General features: G+C 40.3%; 2 protein-coding genes across 3 annotated transcripts in view; one reads left to right on the forward strand and one right to left on the reverse strand.

Annotated features, from left to right (window-relative positions):
- LOC112959990 (acyl-coenzyme A synthetase ACSM4, mitochondrial-like) lies at positions 1–15,833 on the reverse strand. 2 transcript variants are annotated; one of them, XM_026054159.1, is made up of 14 exons: positions 15,674–15,833; positions 9,452–9,716; positions 9,011–9,221; positions 8,038–8,245; positions 7,284–7,427; positions 6,249–6,405; positions 5,279–5,358; positions 4,215–4,338; positions 3,610–3,690; positions 3,374–3,475; positions 1,943–2,070; positions 1,714–1,813; positions 982–1,101; positions 1–397 (listed from the first exon to the last, which is right to left on the reverse strand). In XM_026054159.1, the coding sequence occupies exons 2-14, from the start codon at positions 9,650–9,652 to the stop codon at positions 311–313; spliced, it is 1,743 nt and encodes a 580-aa protein (XP_025909944.1). In that variant the 5' UTR covers positions 9,653–9,716; positions 15,674–15,833; the 3' UTR covers positions 1–310. The 2 variants fall into 2 exon arrangements, with proteins under 2 accessions (XP_025909944.1, XP_025909945.1); XM_026054160.1 differs by lacking the exon at positions 3,610–3,690.
- The window catches only part of PDILT (protein disulfide isomerase like, testis expressed), a 23,377-nt gene continuing 16,907 nt past the window's right edge, over positions 11,510–17,979 (forward strand). Inside the window, exon 1 of the mRNA XM_026053954.1 lies at positions 11,510–11,708. Coding sequence (XP_025909739.1) covers positions 11,510–11,708 — 199 coding nt within the window. The remainder of the gene's footprint in view (positions 11,709–17,979) is intronic.

The following is a 17,979-nucleotide window of genomic DNA, read 5'->3' on the forward strand; positions in this document are numbered from 1 at the left end:
ATCTTTGTACGTTACCAAATCTCCTCATCTCTCTCCCTTACTCTTCTTAATTATTTGTATTCCATTCTTTCTGAAAAATTGAAAACTGATAGCAAAAGTGGTCCTAAAAATCACACATCCTGTTACAGCTGTGACAGAATTATTATCCAATGCATATGAAAGTCATGAGTATGATCTCCTTTCTTCGATTCTTTGGTAACTTGTTCTCCCATACATTATCTTAGTACTCTGGGTAATAACAACATGCCAAGTTCTGTGCTACAGCTGGTACAGATGGTAGAAATATTTTCTCCTCATTTTCTGGATCATGTTACGCTCTTCCCCACTCTTTATTCCTTAGAATCTTCCTCTGAATTTTCCCAGCAACAGTCTTTGGCAGAGCCTGAATGAATTCAATCTGAATGGCAAAAATGACCACTTTTAGCTAAATACATTGCAAATAATCTCCGCGGCGCAAGGAAATGCCCACATGTATTATAGTTATATTAAAAAGGTGAGAAGATGCATGACCTGGGCTGGGACAGGGAAATTTCTTATTATGTATTTTAGCCRGACTACACAGGCAGTTGTAGGGGCAAATATTGCAATCCCGAAGAGGCCACTGCTTAAACTGTTGGGACAAGGAGTTACTGGCATCTTCCCTGATTATAAGGAATGGATTCCACACCCTGATGCCAGTAGGAATTTCTCTCTTGAGAGTCTGAACAGAACTCAAGGGAGGACTTGAGAACTGAATTCCCTGTCTACTGGAGTCCTTGAAAATCCAGGCAAAGAAAAATCATATCATCAGCTGGGGAATGACCCTTTCAGTTCTTTCTAGCTCACAGAGTGAACCCAAGCTACCAGCTACATCTTTATTTTCACTATATTTGGAGTGCTTGTAAGAAAATAGTTGACAAAGAAGCTGAAGTAGGACAAAAATATTTCARTTTCGGACACAGTTAGAAGACATGTCTCTATATGGTGAAGTGGTGCACCTACCTTTCTTGGGTACTTGTAAGGAGCAGTCACATTTTTGACATGTTGCTGAAGATCACGAGTTAGTTGTTCTGGATCGTGTGATACAAAAGCAGGAGCCAAAACAACAAAGGCTTTGACTACCTGTGCCACAAAAGTTAAGGTTCTCTGTTATTTCCAGATGTGGGAAATAAAGCATGTTTTTATTGCCAAATTTCAATATCAAAATCCAGAAATGTGAAAATTTGAGCTTTTTTTCTTTTAGTTCTCTCTATTGGCTGTTCGTCACTGAATACAATATAATAAAGGATATGAATTATGGGAGGGTAATGCTAAGTGTTATGGTTTTTATATCTTTCTTCTCTAACTTTAAATACCATTAAACTTTCAAAAAGTTTCAGAATAGAAAAAAAATCTGAAAATCTCACTTGAGAGCTCAAATAAATGTCACAAAGTTGAAAAATCTAAGAAAAAAAATGATAACTTCTGGATATCATTTCATATACTTACTGGCAAAAAGAGAGAAATAAACACCTGAATACAATTTCTTATACAAAAAGATGCCACAATTAATCTGAAAATGCAAATCTTTTTTTCTACATGAAACTTTGCAAATAAGGAATTAATTCTGAAATTCTAAAATCTGTCAGGGCATGGTTTTTAACTTTTTAAATCTATTTTTAATTCCAGGTAAGACTAGTACACATGATTCATATCATACTTAGAGTAAATTTATTTTTTTCTTTTCATTTTTACCTCCCCTCGAATTGGATCAGGACTGCTGACAACAGCTGACTCTGAAACTGCAGGATGTTGTATTAATGCACTTTCAACTTCAAAAGGACCAATACGATACCTATAAGAAAATGCAAGTATGACAGTAGTAGCAAGCTAGCCATTCAACTGAACTTTCCCAATTTAATATTGGGATAAAACAGAACATCATTAACAGGAAAATGAGCAAATTTGAAAGCAACCGACTTACCCAGAGGAATTAATTATATCATCAGATCTTCCAACAAACCAGACATATCCTTCTTCATCCATAATCCCTCTGTCCCCAGTGATATAAAAATTTCCACGCACAGTGGCAGCAGTCTTCTCTGGATTATCCTGACAACAGTCAAACAACATTTCAAAATATTTATCTAGTGGTTAGTGAAATCTTATTCTCACTTTGCAGTGGTGCTAAAAATGATCAAGACTGCATTTTATAGCTAGTCGCAAAACTAGTATATTCAATGCTATCTTATGCCTTTAGTTAAAAAAGAAGTACATTAATTAGCAGCTTTGCAGTGAAATATGTGAGAGCTGAAAAAGACGTGTATGCATGTTCAAAAGTAAAAAAGGCTGTATTCCATCAGAATGTCCATCTGTCACAGCACATTATTTAAGCGCATAACCTACTCTCTTTACACAAGTGATTTTTTTATTGCAGGAATCTCCATAACAACTTCCTGTCAGTCATTTCTGACTTTCAAGATCAAAGCAAAACCAGATGATCTACAAACGCACTTCATTAACTACACTGATCTATCATAGGCTAGATTGTACTGCTTAACAGTGGAGGACTTAATGACAAAGGACTTTTTTTTCTTTACACAAACAGCAATCAATTTGTATCTATTGTTGACAGGGAATACCACAGCCACTTAAAATACTGTGCGAGTTCAGAAGAGGATTAAACACATGGACAGGTTCCCTAAGGGTTATCGAACACAGTTGCCCAAATGCAATGGGTAAGAATATTTTTATAGTTGCCTGATTCTAGTTTTTTCTTAAGGATGTGCTCAGCACCACCAGGAAAAAAATACTAATCTATGAAAACCTTTGACCTGAACCATATCAGCCATTCTTCTGACATATTTCTTCTAGCCTTCTTCTTCCACTTTCAGGCTATTTGAATAGTTATTTTAGGTTATATATGCCACTCCCATAAACCTGTTAGATTATCTGCACCTGAGGGTTTTGTGCTGTAGCATGTTTTTGTGTTGTACATCCTGAGCACATCATCTACGTGATGTATAATCACACAAAGACCTGTTCTAATACCAAAGATTTCAAAAGAGCAATTTTTAAAGATTTAAAAGATCAATTTGTGCTCCATCAATTTATGATTCTCAGTGACTCAGAGTTGTATGCAGGGAAGAAAAAGATGCTTCTTCTGCTCTTCTGCTCTTCTGATCCGAAACAAGGTATCTCCTGGTTCATGCTGCACCTTAAAGTTCCAGTGGCCAGTCAGGCTGCTTTTGAAATAGCAGCACAATGTTCTTACTGGGTTCAAAGTGCCCAAAGAACTTAGTGAGATTTCGTGAACATGCTGAAAGAAATCCTAGGCATTCAGTAAAGTCAACAGAGCTTTGCACTAGGTCTCTCGAGATTCTCAACTGGCACAGCCAGGCCAACTCAAACCTACCAGGTACTGAGAGAACAGACAGAACGGTCGTCTAGGTTGGATTCGGACAGCAATGTCACCTTCTTCTCCTGCAGGGAGAATAGCCCCATGGTCATCTACAATCTGCAGAAAGGACATATTATTACTATTGTTATTGCTCTGTCTTCCCTGAGCTAATCCAAGCTTACTTCTCTTACTCAACTTACATATTATTACACGACTACAACTGAACTCAGAGATGCAATGCAGTAACATACCTGCACATCATAAGGGGGCAAGGCTTTTCCCAAAGAGCCAGGTTTAATTTTCATTCCTTTCACATTGGCACATATTGTTACCTGCATAATAAATTGTAATCTTTTTATTTATACAGCATCTTGTAAACTTTATCCTTGGTGTGGACTAGGCAAAACAATTCCTCATGTCTTTGTCCAACTGTGTCATGACAAGGACTGAATTTGGAGCTGAGAGAATACCTTAAACCTGACATTTGGTAGCTCTGTTATGTTCAGTTACAGAAAAGTCTTGAATATGAGTTGATTTAATACTTTACATTAGAACCCCACACAGAGCAAATTATTTTTATTTTTGCTGTTTAAACAAACATGCTGAAGGGATTTGCTATAAGTTATTTAATCAGGATTTGTGTACAGTTTGTGCAGGAGAGMTGAATTCTGTAGTCATAATACTTCCTGTAAACATTAAAAAATGCAACTAGCTGATTTTGGAAGTTGATATAATAGGCTAATTTCAAAAGTTTATGAAAATGATTCTCACCTTTTCCATTGATTTATCAAGCACCTTGCACCTTTAGCATTGTTACCTTTGAAAGGATATATTGCAGGAATGAATACAAACATACCGTCTCAGTCTGGCCATAGCCTTCATGGATATCCAGGCCTGTTTGGGTTTTCCACTGCTTTATCACTTCAGGATTGAGTGGTTCCCCTCCAGATACACAGTGTTTCAGACTCATAAACTTGTAGCTTAAGAGGCACAGAAAACAACAGTAATTTTCTTAACTTCTGTAAAGAGCAGTGAATGGTCTTAACTGGGCAGACTGTCTCAACTATCAAAGGGTATTGCATGCCTAAAGCCTCACAAGCTACTTTGGAAATAACAATAATCATCCTGTTACACAGTCCTGGATTATGCTCCTAGATTGCTCATGCTATCACCAAGGGCAGGGCAGTTAATGTCTGGAGAAGTCTGGGCCAGAAAGTATAATATATTTTGTCGTAAAAACAGTGTTTTCTTGAAGAGCTGACAAAGAAGCAGAAAAGATTTGGACAAGCACATCAGATCCTGTAGAAAACATTCTTTATGTGGCTACATGCCAGCATCCAAGACTAAATAAGAAAACTAAAATTTTCTAGTAAAAAAGGAAGGGTGAAGGATCTGATACATAGAGCCTTTCATCAAAAGATGAAAGACCTGTGTGAGAATAAGCAGTACATTACTGAAGGCATGAAAACTGCTTGCAAATCGTTTTGAGCTTATCTCCTGGGCTGAATATTTTACAGTGCAACAAGTGAGTTAGAATAGCTGCTAAATAACTCTCAGCAAGTGAAAGACCTGTAAAAGCTCCACGGTACTCCAGTAACTCCCCAATCCAGTGCTGCCTAAAGCCATCCCTAACTTAAAGCTAACTGTGAACCCTAAGTTCAGACAAAGTAAAACTTTAAAGAATTCATTTCCATTTACTGTCTTTTCAAAGACTCATTCTTGGACTCCGAATGGCCTAAGGTATGACTAGTTATTCACACATTTCAGAATGTAGTTTTCTCCTTTGAAAGCAAATTTTTCTAATCAGCTTTCTTTTAAATGAAAAAGAATAGAGCAACAAAATGAACAAATGATGCACAGCTGTTCCAGCATTATATCTCAGCCTCCCTGCTACCCCTGCAGTAGGCAGATGTGCAGTACCTGCTCAACCCGTGTTGCACCAGCATGCGGTAGGCTGTGGGGGCTGTGCAAAAGGTGGTGATGGGGTATCTTGAGAGAGTCTAGAAAATCAGAAAGTGGTTTAAAGGAAAAGGCATCTTACAAACATCCGTAATTAATATGACTCAAACATTTTCAAAACGAAACCCATAAAAATGCAACATACACTCAATATTCAGAGAGAATGACTGTGTGTTAATGACAGATTCTGACTGTGCAGTAGTTCTCTCAGTCAATCCTGCTGCTGTAGGAAAAAAAGGGGGAAAAAAAGGAAAAAAAAGAAAAAAAAAAAAAAAAAGAACAACTTTCCCTCCAACAAACACGACTCATGGAAATGTATGACCACTGAGCAGTCACAGTCTGGGGCAACTATGTCCTAGACTCAATGCTAAGTGACAGCCGTGAACTAGAAACAAGTTTTTTCAGTTTTATTGGAGAAATCTGAAGAAATTCCCCTTTCTACAGAAGAGGCTGATGCCAAGGAGGACAGAGCAGCTGGCTGGTTTTGAAAACCAAAAGACAGGAGGAACACGCTTGCTGGCAACTCATGGAAAATTCAGGTTAATAGGGCCCCAGATCAGGTTTATGTCACACACTGAGTGTTGACCCACGTGCACACGCAGCCCAAAAAGGCTGGAAGTTCATACTCACAGTGAGCTCCAGGCTAAGCATCAGATAAGCCAGCAATAACTCTGAGCTCACTTAACCCTCCATCTTTCATATTCATCGCCACTTTGCATCAGTGTCACATAGCCTAACCAGGAGAGAAACCATTATTCCTTTAGTCTGTCGGGCTTCAAAGGAAGGGAAAATTACTTTAAAAGACATGGAAAGTACCATGAATGCGACTATAAACAACAGTGGATATGTATGCACTGGAGCCCAGTTAGATGTTTCAGTTATGTAAAATGGAAATAAACCCCATCCCAACAGGATGAAATGTTATGCTTACTTGTGCAACAATTGCTGGTTTAAACTGAGGCATATGGTGTATAAAGACACATGATCCATTGATCCATGGAGCAAAAACRCTGCCCCATGCTGACTTTACCCAACCTGTGTCAGAAGTATTCCACATTATGTCTGAGGGTGTCAAGTTCATCCAGTACCTGACAGAGCAGAGAGGAGAAAAAACATACAGAGAGACAAGAGATCTGAGCACAGGTCACAGCATAATTAAAAGAAAGTACAGGAGCCTTTCCTTACAAAATATGGTGTCAGAAAACAAAGTCTGTTACATAAAGTCCAAAGTTCACAAGAGTTAAAGGGAATCTTAAACACCCTCTCATTTCCCTTTACAATCTCCTGTTTAATATTTTCAGTTTTTGTTTTACTTCTGAATAGTGCAAAATATCCATGATTGATATTACAGAATCTGGTTCCATTTCAAAAACTGAACATACCATTGGGGTAGGCTTTCTCCAACTTGCAGATTATGAAGAAAAGCTAAATCACAACTTACTTCTTTAAGAAACTAACTAAATTATTTCTGTTGACTCCATACTACTAAGTTCCAAATCAAAGTGCACTGGGAAATATATTCTTTGGTTTTCATATGTGTCACTCCTCGGGAAGCATAAATCCAACAGAAGGATATTCGGTGAAGGCAAAGCAATGCTAAGCCACAGACTGGAATCTATGAACTATGACTTTTAACAGATAAGGCTATGGTCCAAAGACTTTTTGTTTTCCAGAAATGTCCACATAAGAAGATTTCAACTTTGTCTGGTTTTGCTATAGGTGGATTAATCTGACTGGGAGTGATGGAAACACTGTGGCTGATATCTCAACTGTATCTATAAAAATCTACAGATTCTATAAAGAATCTATAACAATCAATGTTTTACTGTGAGAGGGGAAAGGTGAGGAAAAATTAAGATCCTGCACTCATCAAAATCTGCACTTAAGGGAGTTTTTACTGTCACATTTTCATTTAATTGTGATCATGTCACTTAATCAGGACACTGGGAGCAACTATAAGTTATACCTGCCACTGACAGTAAATCCAATGCCATAACTGCTGTGTGACTGCACCACCATTTTTGGAGAGCCTGTACTTCCACTAGTAAAATAGATGAGCATTGGGTCTTGACTCCTTGTCTTGACACATTTATGGTTAGTAGATGTCACCCTTCAGAAGAGAAAATATATGACAGTTACTATTTGAACTTTCTCAAGAAGGAAGCATCATTTTTTSAGGTTCTGAAGATATATAAAAAATATTTGGTCCAAAATTATTTAAACCCACAAAATTATTTAAATTCAAGTGATTGATGAGCAATCAAGACTGTCTAGGCTACCAATATTGTCAAGGAAAAGAAATAATTGACATCATAGTAGTTGGCCACTGAGATTCAGCAATAGGTTTCTATCTTCTGCTTGAATTCAAGAGGCATTAGGCTGCACTCTAGAAGAGAGGCACAAAATGACTCTTTGCAGGATTAGTACCCTGTGCACATGCTTTGTGGTAACAGTAGAAGCAATGAGGTTTCAGAAGCTGACAGGCTGCTGAATAAGGAAAAGTTGACAGACCCTGAACCCAGCTACCCTAAAGCGTGTTGGAAGAACTTGTACTTAATGCAGTGAAGACAATGGGTTGGCAGAGGGATGCAAAATTTAACTCGTCTATATTCTGGAAGTGATCCCCAAAACAGAGGATTCCTCCAGAACTCAGTGATATCACATGATTGATACAGCATCTTTCATCTCACAAAGATGCTAATAAGACAGCTGATACTCACGCTAAGAGTTCTTTGAAGTTCAGCCACCCATCTCTGCTGTCTTTGGATACAATTAGTTTGCTTTTCAGAGAGTGGCAGTCAAGCATGATAGATTCCACTGCAGGTGCCAGAGCATCACTGGTAACAATGCACTTGGCCTTTGAAGCCTGGAGTCGGTATAAAATGTCTTTGGCTGTTAATTGTGATGTTCCTGGAATGAAGACAATTCCTGGAGGAAAAAAAAAGAAAAATAAAAGAAACAATTTAGAAAAAATATTCCTTATTATGTTTATATGAGATGAATCTAGCCATACAGAAGTTGAACTACCTGCTAAGAATTTATTTCTTGAAAAACGGAAGTCATGTATGAAGGCAGAGCTTGGGTAAATTTGATGCCAAGGAATAACCTGAGACAGACCCAACCTTCCAAATCTTAGTAAATACTGTAAGCCTCCAAAATCTGCATCACTAATATTGTAGTTTGTCTGAACCTTATAAAAAATGAGCATTTTGCAGAACCTTCCTAATGATTCATAACTCAAGAAGTCAGTGGTGAGATCTACTTAACTGAGTACATGAATGAGGCCAACATTTGGATTATATTTACATGAGGGATAAAGCTATTATTTATTGTGATGAGTATTGTTCTAAATGATTATTCAGTTATCCCGCATGTTCAGGGGTACCTATCAACTTCTACAATTGGAAGTGTGAGGCACTGAGATAAGATTCTGAATAACACGCCTGAGTCACGATGCAGGAAATCTTGGACAGATCAACAGAATTAAGATTTCCTCAATCTCAGTTCGCTGCAAGAACCACAGAGTTTGTACTTGGGACAAAATCAACTGGTCATGTCCCTCTTGATGCTGAATTGTTCCATCATGGATGTTTAGCAAATATTTTGTTCAACCTAATTTCTACCAAAAATTCAACATAGTCAAATTCTTCCTGACATTTTCTTTCTGTTCAAGAGATCAACAAGGTTACTCACCTGTTCGCATACTGGCTATATTCAGTAGCCACCATTCAGGGACCCGAGGGAGAACTACTAAAACTTTGTCTCCTTTCTGCAAACCACATGCCTCAGAGAGTATATTAGCTGCCTTACTGGACAGAAATCCTAGTTCTTCAAAGCTCCACTTCACCTCCTCTCCTTCATCCTTTACCCACCAAAAAGCTGGATTTGTCGGTCTCTTCCCATCCTAAAAGACAAGATTAAAGACAAATTAAAATAGGAAGTCAAAATTTAGAATGTTTAATACAATCCATAACTAATTTCAGACTAAGTAAATCATCCTTGTCAAGTAGTTCTGTGACACCTGCATGCCTAACAAAAAAATGACGAATTCTCCTCTGCAGTTAATGCTGTGCCGTATTCCTCAGTAAAATCGATTTATATCATCTGAGATTTTTATGAAACAAAACAAACTACCTTTTCCAGTTGTGCCCATTTATCCAAAACATCACTTGCAAAGTTGAAATATTCTGGTAGTTCCTTTTCACACTGGTTTATAGAATCATAATACGAAATAAGTGGAGATGCAAGAAGCCTGTTGTATCCATGGAACAATCTGCAAGGTGACCTGAGAAGCTGCAAGCACTGAGGGATCCATAATTTGACAAATATTCTCATGATAAATGAGGATTTATCAGGCAGTGTGGAAAAGATCAGATGAAGACTTACAGAGATGAGTCACCTGAAAAAAAATAAAATATTTGAAAACTGTTGGGTTTTGGAAGCTGTCAAGTTTGTAATGTCTGAATTAAATCAAATTAGCTTGAATAAACATGTTTTTGTCTCTCCCACTTCTCCCTATGATTTCATGCAGCTTTTAAAATAAGTTCTGCCTCTGCTGGTAAAGAGACTGTAAACTTTTGCTTTTTTCCCTACATTATAATCTTTGTCGTCCAGTTTATCAGCTGATGAATGTATCTCATCTCTAAGACTTCACCTGTGAACCTGTCTCTAAATATTTAGCTCTTGATTCCTATAAGCTTTACTTTTTACGTTAAATGCTTATGGAAAAACAGTAATCAAATGATGCACTACCATTACTCACAGTGCAGTGGGCTCAGGATACTCTGTTTATCACATTGATTTTAAATGATCCATGTAATTATGTAATCCATGTAATTATGCTATGTCTTAAATATTCACTAGATGGCGATTCACCACACTATACACATACCAATAAAACTGATGAATTTAGTTATTCATTTCCTTAAGAGTTCTGTTTTTATTGGAGGCATGAAACTAATACAAAATTTTATTTTGGAAGCCACTATATGATGACTAAAACGTTTTGTAATGCTTTTCAGTTTAGCTGTTTTTATATGAGTTTTTCACAAGCTCTTTATTTCCTCTCCCTTGAAACATCCATCACAGCAAGGACAAGGTAACACAAGGCAAGTGAAGGTGAAAGTTTAAAGACTTTCATTTGCCTTTCATCTCATCAGGTGTGTGCAACTTCGAAAAAGCTGTGTGTTATAAAACATCCCTGCAAAGAAAACTCTACCATTTCCAGACTCTCCTAGCCTCGCCTACACAAAATAGAGGAAGAGACAGTAGATGTTACTAGAATCATTTAAAGTAGCACTCCACGGTACGTACACATCTCACAGGGATGCTATGCAGTTATTTTCATGTTTATGTTACATATTTCAAGTGCAGCTGGAGAACGGCAGCCTAAAATGTTCAAATAAACAGTAATAATTACCATTATTCTAAAATCTCTATGTTTGTGATGAAAATGGGAAATGGAAACAGAATTTGCTCACAAATGAAACATGTCCCATTAGCTTTCAACCACAAAACAACTTTTGGGGTGTGAATGGCCACAAAGCAGAGGACAATTATAACATCTATACTGCTGGCTCTCACGAGTTTTGCAGAGGGCCGACTTTCCACAGCACTCTCAAACTGTAAAGCCTAAAATGAAAGCACCAGATCTAGTCAGCACTGAAGAAGAAACATGCAGAAACGATGACCTAATTTTCTGTATGCCTAGGACAAAATACTATACTCCCAAAGTTTCAATTTTATGTTCAGCTTTCCAATATTGTACCTCAATTCCTCATCGGAAACAGGTCCCAGCAGGACTACAGAGGAATGCAGAAGACCACAAAAGCAGGCTGTCTAATTAAAGAGCATTATGAATCAACACTCATGCTCCTCTGACCAAGTATTTCTTTGAGTGTTCTCTCATCTTCTCTCCAGATAGTCTGGTTATTTGCAGGAGCAGCAAGAACACACCTTCTCCACTGAAACTGTTTTTCTAAACATTGCTAAAAATGAGAAAGTATTTAACTGCATTAATCTTCCAACAAGGAGGTACATTTGGCTCTACTAGTGGTAGACTCTGTTATCGGTCTTATCAACCACCGTCTGGCTGATACAGCAACCGCCATTTGAGCAGCGAACGCTGCCACTTAGGGCTCCACACCTTTCAGTAAAGGAGAACTCTTCTTTTTCCGCACGAATAAAGGCAGGATGAAGACACATCAGTTTTTCTTTCTGGCACTAGTGTTTCTCACAGGTTTCCCAGCAATAAACAACATAAGCCCAAAGGATGCAAAGACAAAAAAAGCCAAACTACCCAAAATTAAGAAGGAGAACAACGTGCTCTTGCTGAAAAAGAACAACTTTGACCAAGCACTGAATGAAACGAAGTATCTGCTGGTGGAGTTCTGTGAGTACCCATTTCATACCTGCTTCGTAACCTGATGGCTCTGCAGTGACTAATGCAGGGGCACCAACATATGCTCATTTTACTGTTTGTGCAGTAGCCCTTGTTGCTTTAGTCTATAGTGTATTTATTTATGACTAAATTCTTTTTTTGGAATGGCTAAATACCAGTCTGCTATAGAAGTGCTATTGGTCTTATGGGATGGGTCCAAACATATGCACAGTCTCGATCCAATGCTCTCTCCTTCCATGGCCTAATTTTGCAAGCATATGTTTGTAATTGGTGAAACTCTAATTATTCAAAATTCAGAGAGGGCTTTTTTTCAGTGCTGTAGTGCTTTTATGCTGCAGGTTTTTGCTGCATGACATCTCTCCTCTATAGATCTTAGGGCTTCAGAGAAGCATTACAGCATTCTGGTGTCTATAATTTCATTGCACAGGACTGAAAGGCTTTCTGTGCAATTAGTACTTGGTTAGGTGAAGACATTTTTCTATTAGTTTCATGTTCTACATGAGGGGAGGAAACAAGGGGGATATGTTAAGCAACTGATTTTATTAGCTAGAAAGTCTATCCAGTGGAGTTGTACTTCTGAGCCTTGCAGATAAAAAAAAAATGGCAGAAGCCAATGCCAAATGCTATATTCTTGTGATATTACTCATCTGAAGTTCAGATTCTGCATCGTTTCTCACTCCACAAACACTGATCTGCATTTCCTGGCACTCAGCTGGCAGCAGGGAACCGCACTGCCACAGCAAAACAGCTCGCAGGGCTGCAGGCTGCATTTCGTGCCCTGTCCCAACCCAAGGCTGCTGTTCCATGCATATGTAATACCACAAAAGGGGAACTGCCATCGCAGCACCAGAGCCAGGCGCCTGCGCTGTGCACGCCAGACCCCTGAGCGGGATAACCAAGATAATGATATCCTAGTTATCCAGCATAACATTAGTTATCCACTGGTTTAGCTCCCTGAACTAGTTCGCTGACCAGCACTGAGGAAACACCAGAAACGCCCTGTCTGGCAGGGAGAGCTGTGCCCCTGAGTGCACTGGGAGCTGCCAGTTAGCCTGGCTCAGCTGCACCACCAACCACGCTACAGTCCCTTTAACCTGGCAAAAATCCCTCTTGCCTCTGAAAAGAGCAATTTGGCACCACAAGCAGTTCTTCAAGTCACATATTCCCATTCCCATATACAAACCAGCAGCTGGAGCGACAGGGCGCAAGACAGCCTGGCAGAGAGGCACGATTTTCTGATCAAAGGAGGGTGGCTTGAGTTCAAAAGCCCTTCTAAGTTTCTTTGCCAGTGGCCCTAGTCATAATAAGCCCATATATGATCTTTGTGCAGCTCATTAGAGAACAAACATTGCTTTAGAGCAGATTCCCCAGCCACCAGCACAGCTGGAGGAGAATTCAGCTGGTGGGGAACTGTTTTCCAGCAATACACTTTTAAAGATGTGATAAATATTGATGCTGTGCACAGTCACTGGGCAAGGCTTTACCTGGGATCTGAAGAAGACTTTCCATTAGTCTTGTTTGTCACAGCACAGAACCTCACATGGTCCCACTGCAGCGAGATGCAAGGAGATGGGGTGGCTCTGGTTACAGTGCCCTCCTGAAGTCCCTCTCTCATGGCACTGCAAGGTGCAGGACGTCAAGGGGGTTTATGTGGCATCCTCCATGCACAGTGGCCTGGGGATAGTACTAGTTTTGCATTGAAATCCTCAACTTCCCTCAAAGCTTTTTTTCTCCTTTTATGTTACCCACCAGGAGCCTGGTCTCTTGGGTCTCTTGGGGCAATGCTCACTCTATCCTTTCTCCAGACCATCACTTAAGTTCAGGCTGAGTTTGAATGGATGTGCCTATGATTTCATGCATATATGTGCTTTATGTTCAGTGCTTTGCTACATCGGGAGCGATTATTCTGCCCATAGCAGGACTGAGGTCAAAAAGCACAGAGACTTCATGTTTCACATTAGACACCATGGACTAGCGTCAGCGACGAGGGAGGTTACAGCAGCAGAGATAAGGCAGTCCTGCAGGAGACAGCAGTGTAACTAAGTGATGGAAATTTCCAGGAAGAGCAATTGCTGCCAAACAAGCAACAAAGGACAGTACTTCAAGCAGAAGCATTTTCTGAGGCAGGTTTATTATGGTCATGCCTAAGGATTGTAGGCAACAGACTTTCACCTGCACAGCCCCACGAAAGCCCCGCTCTGTTCCTCGGGCTCGGCCTCGATGCGCCCGCGAGCGCCCGTGCCCGGCTYGCTGCGCCCTGCACACAGCTGCTCAGCCCCACCGCTTACACCGCTTTCAAACCAGCACTCCTCTGGGTACTCCTCATTAGAGACACAGAGAGAGAGCTGAAAATCCCAAATCTATCCTCAACTTGAAAGGGACGCCTGAAATTAAGGCAATAACTTAGCAGAAATGTGTAGTTTTTCTTTTGTCACCTTACCAAACCTGAACAACAGCAACAACAATAAAGGTAGGTCAATCTGAAAATGCTTGTACTTTTTCAACAAAAAATTAAATAATAATTTTATATCATACATCCTGAAACTAATTTTTGAAGCTTTAAATGTTTTTGAACTTTTAGAAAAAAATATTTTGGAAATTTCTTTAAATGTTGATTAAAAATACATAAAAGTGTTAGGATTAAGCAAGACTTTATTTTAATTTGTAAGAGGCTTCAAGTAATTTGCCATATTCAGCCTGCACTTGTGAATTGTTTTAATCCCTCTGAAGATGAACTATTTTGGTGAAAAATAATTTACCAAGAAAACTCTAGCAAGATCTGGGAGAGCTGATTCAAACCACAAAGCCTAGGACTAAGAGCAGTTTGTAGCCAAGCTACACTAGCAGAATCTGTCAACAATTCCACTTTCCAAAAAAAGGGGAGTTCTCAGGATTCCAGCCAAATGCCAAAAGCAAATCAGATAGGTGGAAATTTCCGTAAAATGAGAAGTGAAAAAGGAATTATTCAGAATACAGTAGTCAAGGTATTTGGGCATTCATAGGATGCAGGAGATGTAAATCAAGACTTGTTCCATCTACTCCAGGGTAGAGTCCTGGACCTCTCTCTCTCTCTGATATCCCACCACCTTCACTCCTGGCTTTCTTCAGAAAGGATAAACAGACCTTCCCCTTCCACTCCTCAACTACTGAAAAAGCCAGAGGTGAAACCTGTCTCCTCACCCTGCTCTAGACATTCACCCTGCATTCCAGCCTGGATTCAAGGCTGCCGTGTCTATCTCAAGCTCACAGATTGCCTCAAACCACACAAGAATCTACAGTCCCTGCAGAAAATCATGAAATCAGTCAGAAGAATGACTGGCTCCTGAGCCCAGATCCATCACCTGGAAATCACCAGTCTCATTTTCAAAAGCTCCTGTTGGACTCACACCAACAACTGGGCACTGGAGCAGGGCAAGACCACCCTGCTGTGATGAGGAAGTTCAGTGCTCTACCGGCTCCTTTATTTGCTGAAATCATCTGCATTGCCACCGCACAGAGAGGCTAAAGACAAGACAGGGACATGCACTTGCACACAGAGCACATAAGATATTAGGACGTAATATATTTTATGTCCTGCTCTTCAAAACAGGCTATGTAAATAAACAATCCATGAGAACATGAAATTAAGAGAAAAGAGATAAGAAGAGATAAAGCAAAATCCTGCAGATCACACAGCTAATCTGTGGGGCTGCCAGGACTAAGTTTGAGAAACTGAGAATTAATGCAAGGCTCAAGACCCTTCTCCTCTTGACCTCTCCTCAGTTACAGAAACAGGGAGAAGGGGAAGGAATCCCATATCTCCCAGAATATGGGATTTGTTCTCATCCTACACAAAGTAGAAGAAACGTTTGGGCTGCAAACTTTGAACCAGTGCCCTAGGAACTGCCTGAGACTCATCTGTTGGGAGAAAACCCCACAACCAGCCCCAGCCCAGTTGTGTATCGTTACCCACTTACCAGTCCCACAATACGCCCCAGGTGGAGCCTGCTTTGCTCCTTCTGTCCCGTGACTCTCAAGTCCTCCTACTGCCCTTCAGCTGCACCATTGCTATAGCCCGGGTCTGCTTTCAGCCAATGTATACTATAAAAAGAAATGCTGATTTCTGCCAGCAACATGTAGCTACGCTAGCAAGCTGAGCAAAGTACACAGGGTAAAGTTTCAACAACCCAGAAATGTGGCTCCCTCCTACCCTTATYGAGTTACTTCCTGCAGCAGGGAAATAACGAAAGTTCCAGCCTCCCTGTATTTTAGCAGGAAGGAACAGAGACCAACACCTGAAAACCAAGTGAGCAACACACAGCAATGCACCAGCGTTCCAGAGGACACAGCTGTGCTGCCCGACTCGCTGACTCCCATGCCCTAAATGCTCTCTTAGCGCCTGATCTCAGAGCTCACACTGCTGCTGTCTGCTCTGTGCCATCTCTCTCCATGTTAAACAGGTCTAAATATCACTCAGCTACCCAGTAGCACAGGGAAAATAAGAGTGCTTATCACCAGTAGAAAGTACATCTTACACTGGTGGTGTCTCATAGGAGACAGTTCTACTATTTACACCATGCATTTCTGATTGACCTTAACTGCAGAATAAGTGTTGCTTCTTAGCTTAACTTGCACATCTCAGAAAGAAGTAATATTAAATAATTGAAAATAAGTCACCATCAGGAGGATAAAGTGTACCCACAAGAATACTTACGAACACCTCACACCACTAAAACTGCAAGCACTTCAAGCTGCGCATTAGCTTATTGCATTCCCATTTTCCCAGGCAGAAGAGGAGCAGGACAGCAACTGTGATCAAATCATACAAAAAGCAGAACACATCTCCAAATTAATTTCTCAAGACAGGAGGAAAGCCATTCCTAAAGCTTTGCCATTTTTTACTGTCAGGATGGTTTTCACCAGACTATACAACTGTGTCATATCTTTCCTTGCAAGAACAGCCCTCAGTTCTTCCGAGCAGCGTGATGAGCAGCGCTCATGTCCAAGGCTTTCCCAGGATGCAGGGACAGCCCTCACAACACGCTGACTGCCCCTAAGCAAAATGCAGTGACCACAAGGTGAGTGAGAGCAAACATGGTAAATGCATTCAAATACACTGACTGTTCATGCAAAGAAGCAGGTAGCAAGCTGTTCTGACTGGCAAGTCAGTGGGTTTGAATACAACAGAGCCACATTATGGTCAGGGATAAAGACTACATTCAGGCTGAAGAAGAATGGAGAATGCCCAGGGTGACTTTGGTATCTCTATTCATGGTAATACTTAAAGCCAGATGAGTCAAAAAGGCTGTTAAGAATGATTTAGAAATGATTACACTTTCTTTAGTTCAGGCCAATGACCTCTCAAAGCCCTGTCAAGCTCCAGCTCTGTAATCCTTTAACTTGCTGCTTTCATACTTTGGAACTTGCGCTGGCTGCCGAGCACACGGTGCTGCCTCTTAGAAGMGGCCAGGAGAGGGCACAGATATTAATTTATGTTCATCTATGATCTATAGGATGTATCAGCTCTGGTCCCATTCACTGAGAAGGCTTTAGACCCTGGATGCACATGGGGAACAACCTAGGTATATAAACACATAGGCTGTGCAGACCTTGTGCTGCTGCTCACATTTCTAGAAAGTGGCATTTGTCTGCTCTTGCACAAGGTCTGGGCATCCAGGGAGCTCTGGGTCAGCCAAAGTGCTTTGTTCCTGCAGCCTGTGCCCAATAATCCATGCTGAGATAGCGACATTTAACAGGCAAGATGGCGGTTACTCTTAAAGACAAACATGGCCTTTTCAACACACAAAACAGAAGGTGATGCTACTGAAAAAACAGAACTGGTGTCCAAATAAGTAGCTCATAAAATCTGTGACTTCTAGGGAGCAGGGGGAGCACAACTGATTTTAAATCTATACATAAACCAGATGGTTTGTGACCACTCATGAAGCCAATATCCAAAACATACTCCTGTCCTAAGGACTAATTTCAACACATGGCTGTCTCCCCTCTGTGCTTGGCTAGTCTGAGGGAATGCAAACAGTTCAAAACCATCTGCAGCAGGTACATCTCACAACTACATTTCTTACAGGAATCCAATGCAGTGTGAACATAGTGAGATGTAGGTGCTTCATTTCTGTAGGCTTTCTTAGCAATCTTTAGACGTGTCGGAGTAAATCTCCTTAAAAAAGTCATTTGTGTGGTTAATACACACACCAAAACTGAGCAGGAGAGTGGAAACACGTCTGGGCAGATACAAGAGTCAGTGGCTGATACTGCAGTTGCC

The sequence above is a fragment of the Nothoprocta perdicaria genome, unplaced genomic scaffold, assembly GCF_003342845.1.
Source record: "Nothoprocta perdicaria isolate Ctin4 unplaced genomic scaffold, notPer1 scaffold_12, whole genome shotgun sequence".
Classification (NCBI taxonomy): Eukaryota; Metazoa; Chordata; class Aves; order Tinamiformes; family Tinamidae; genus Nothoprocta; species Nothoprocta perdicaria.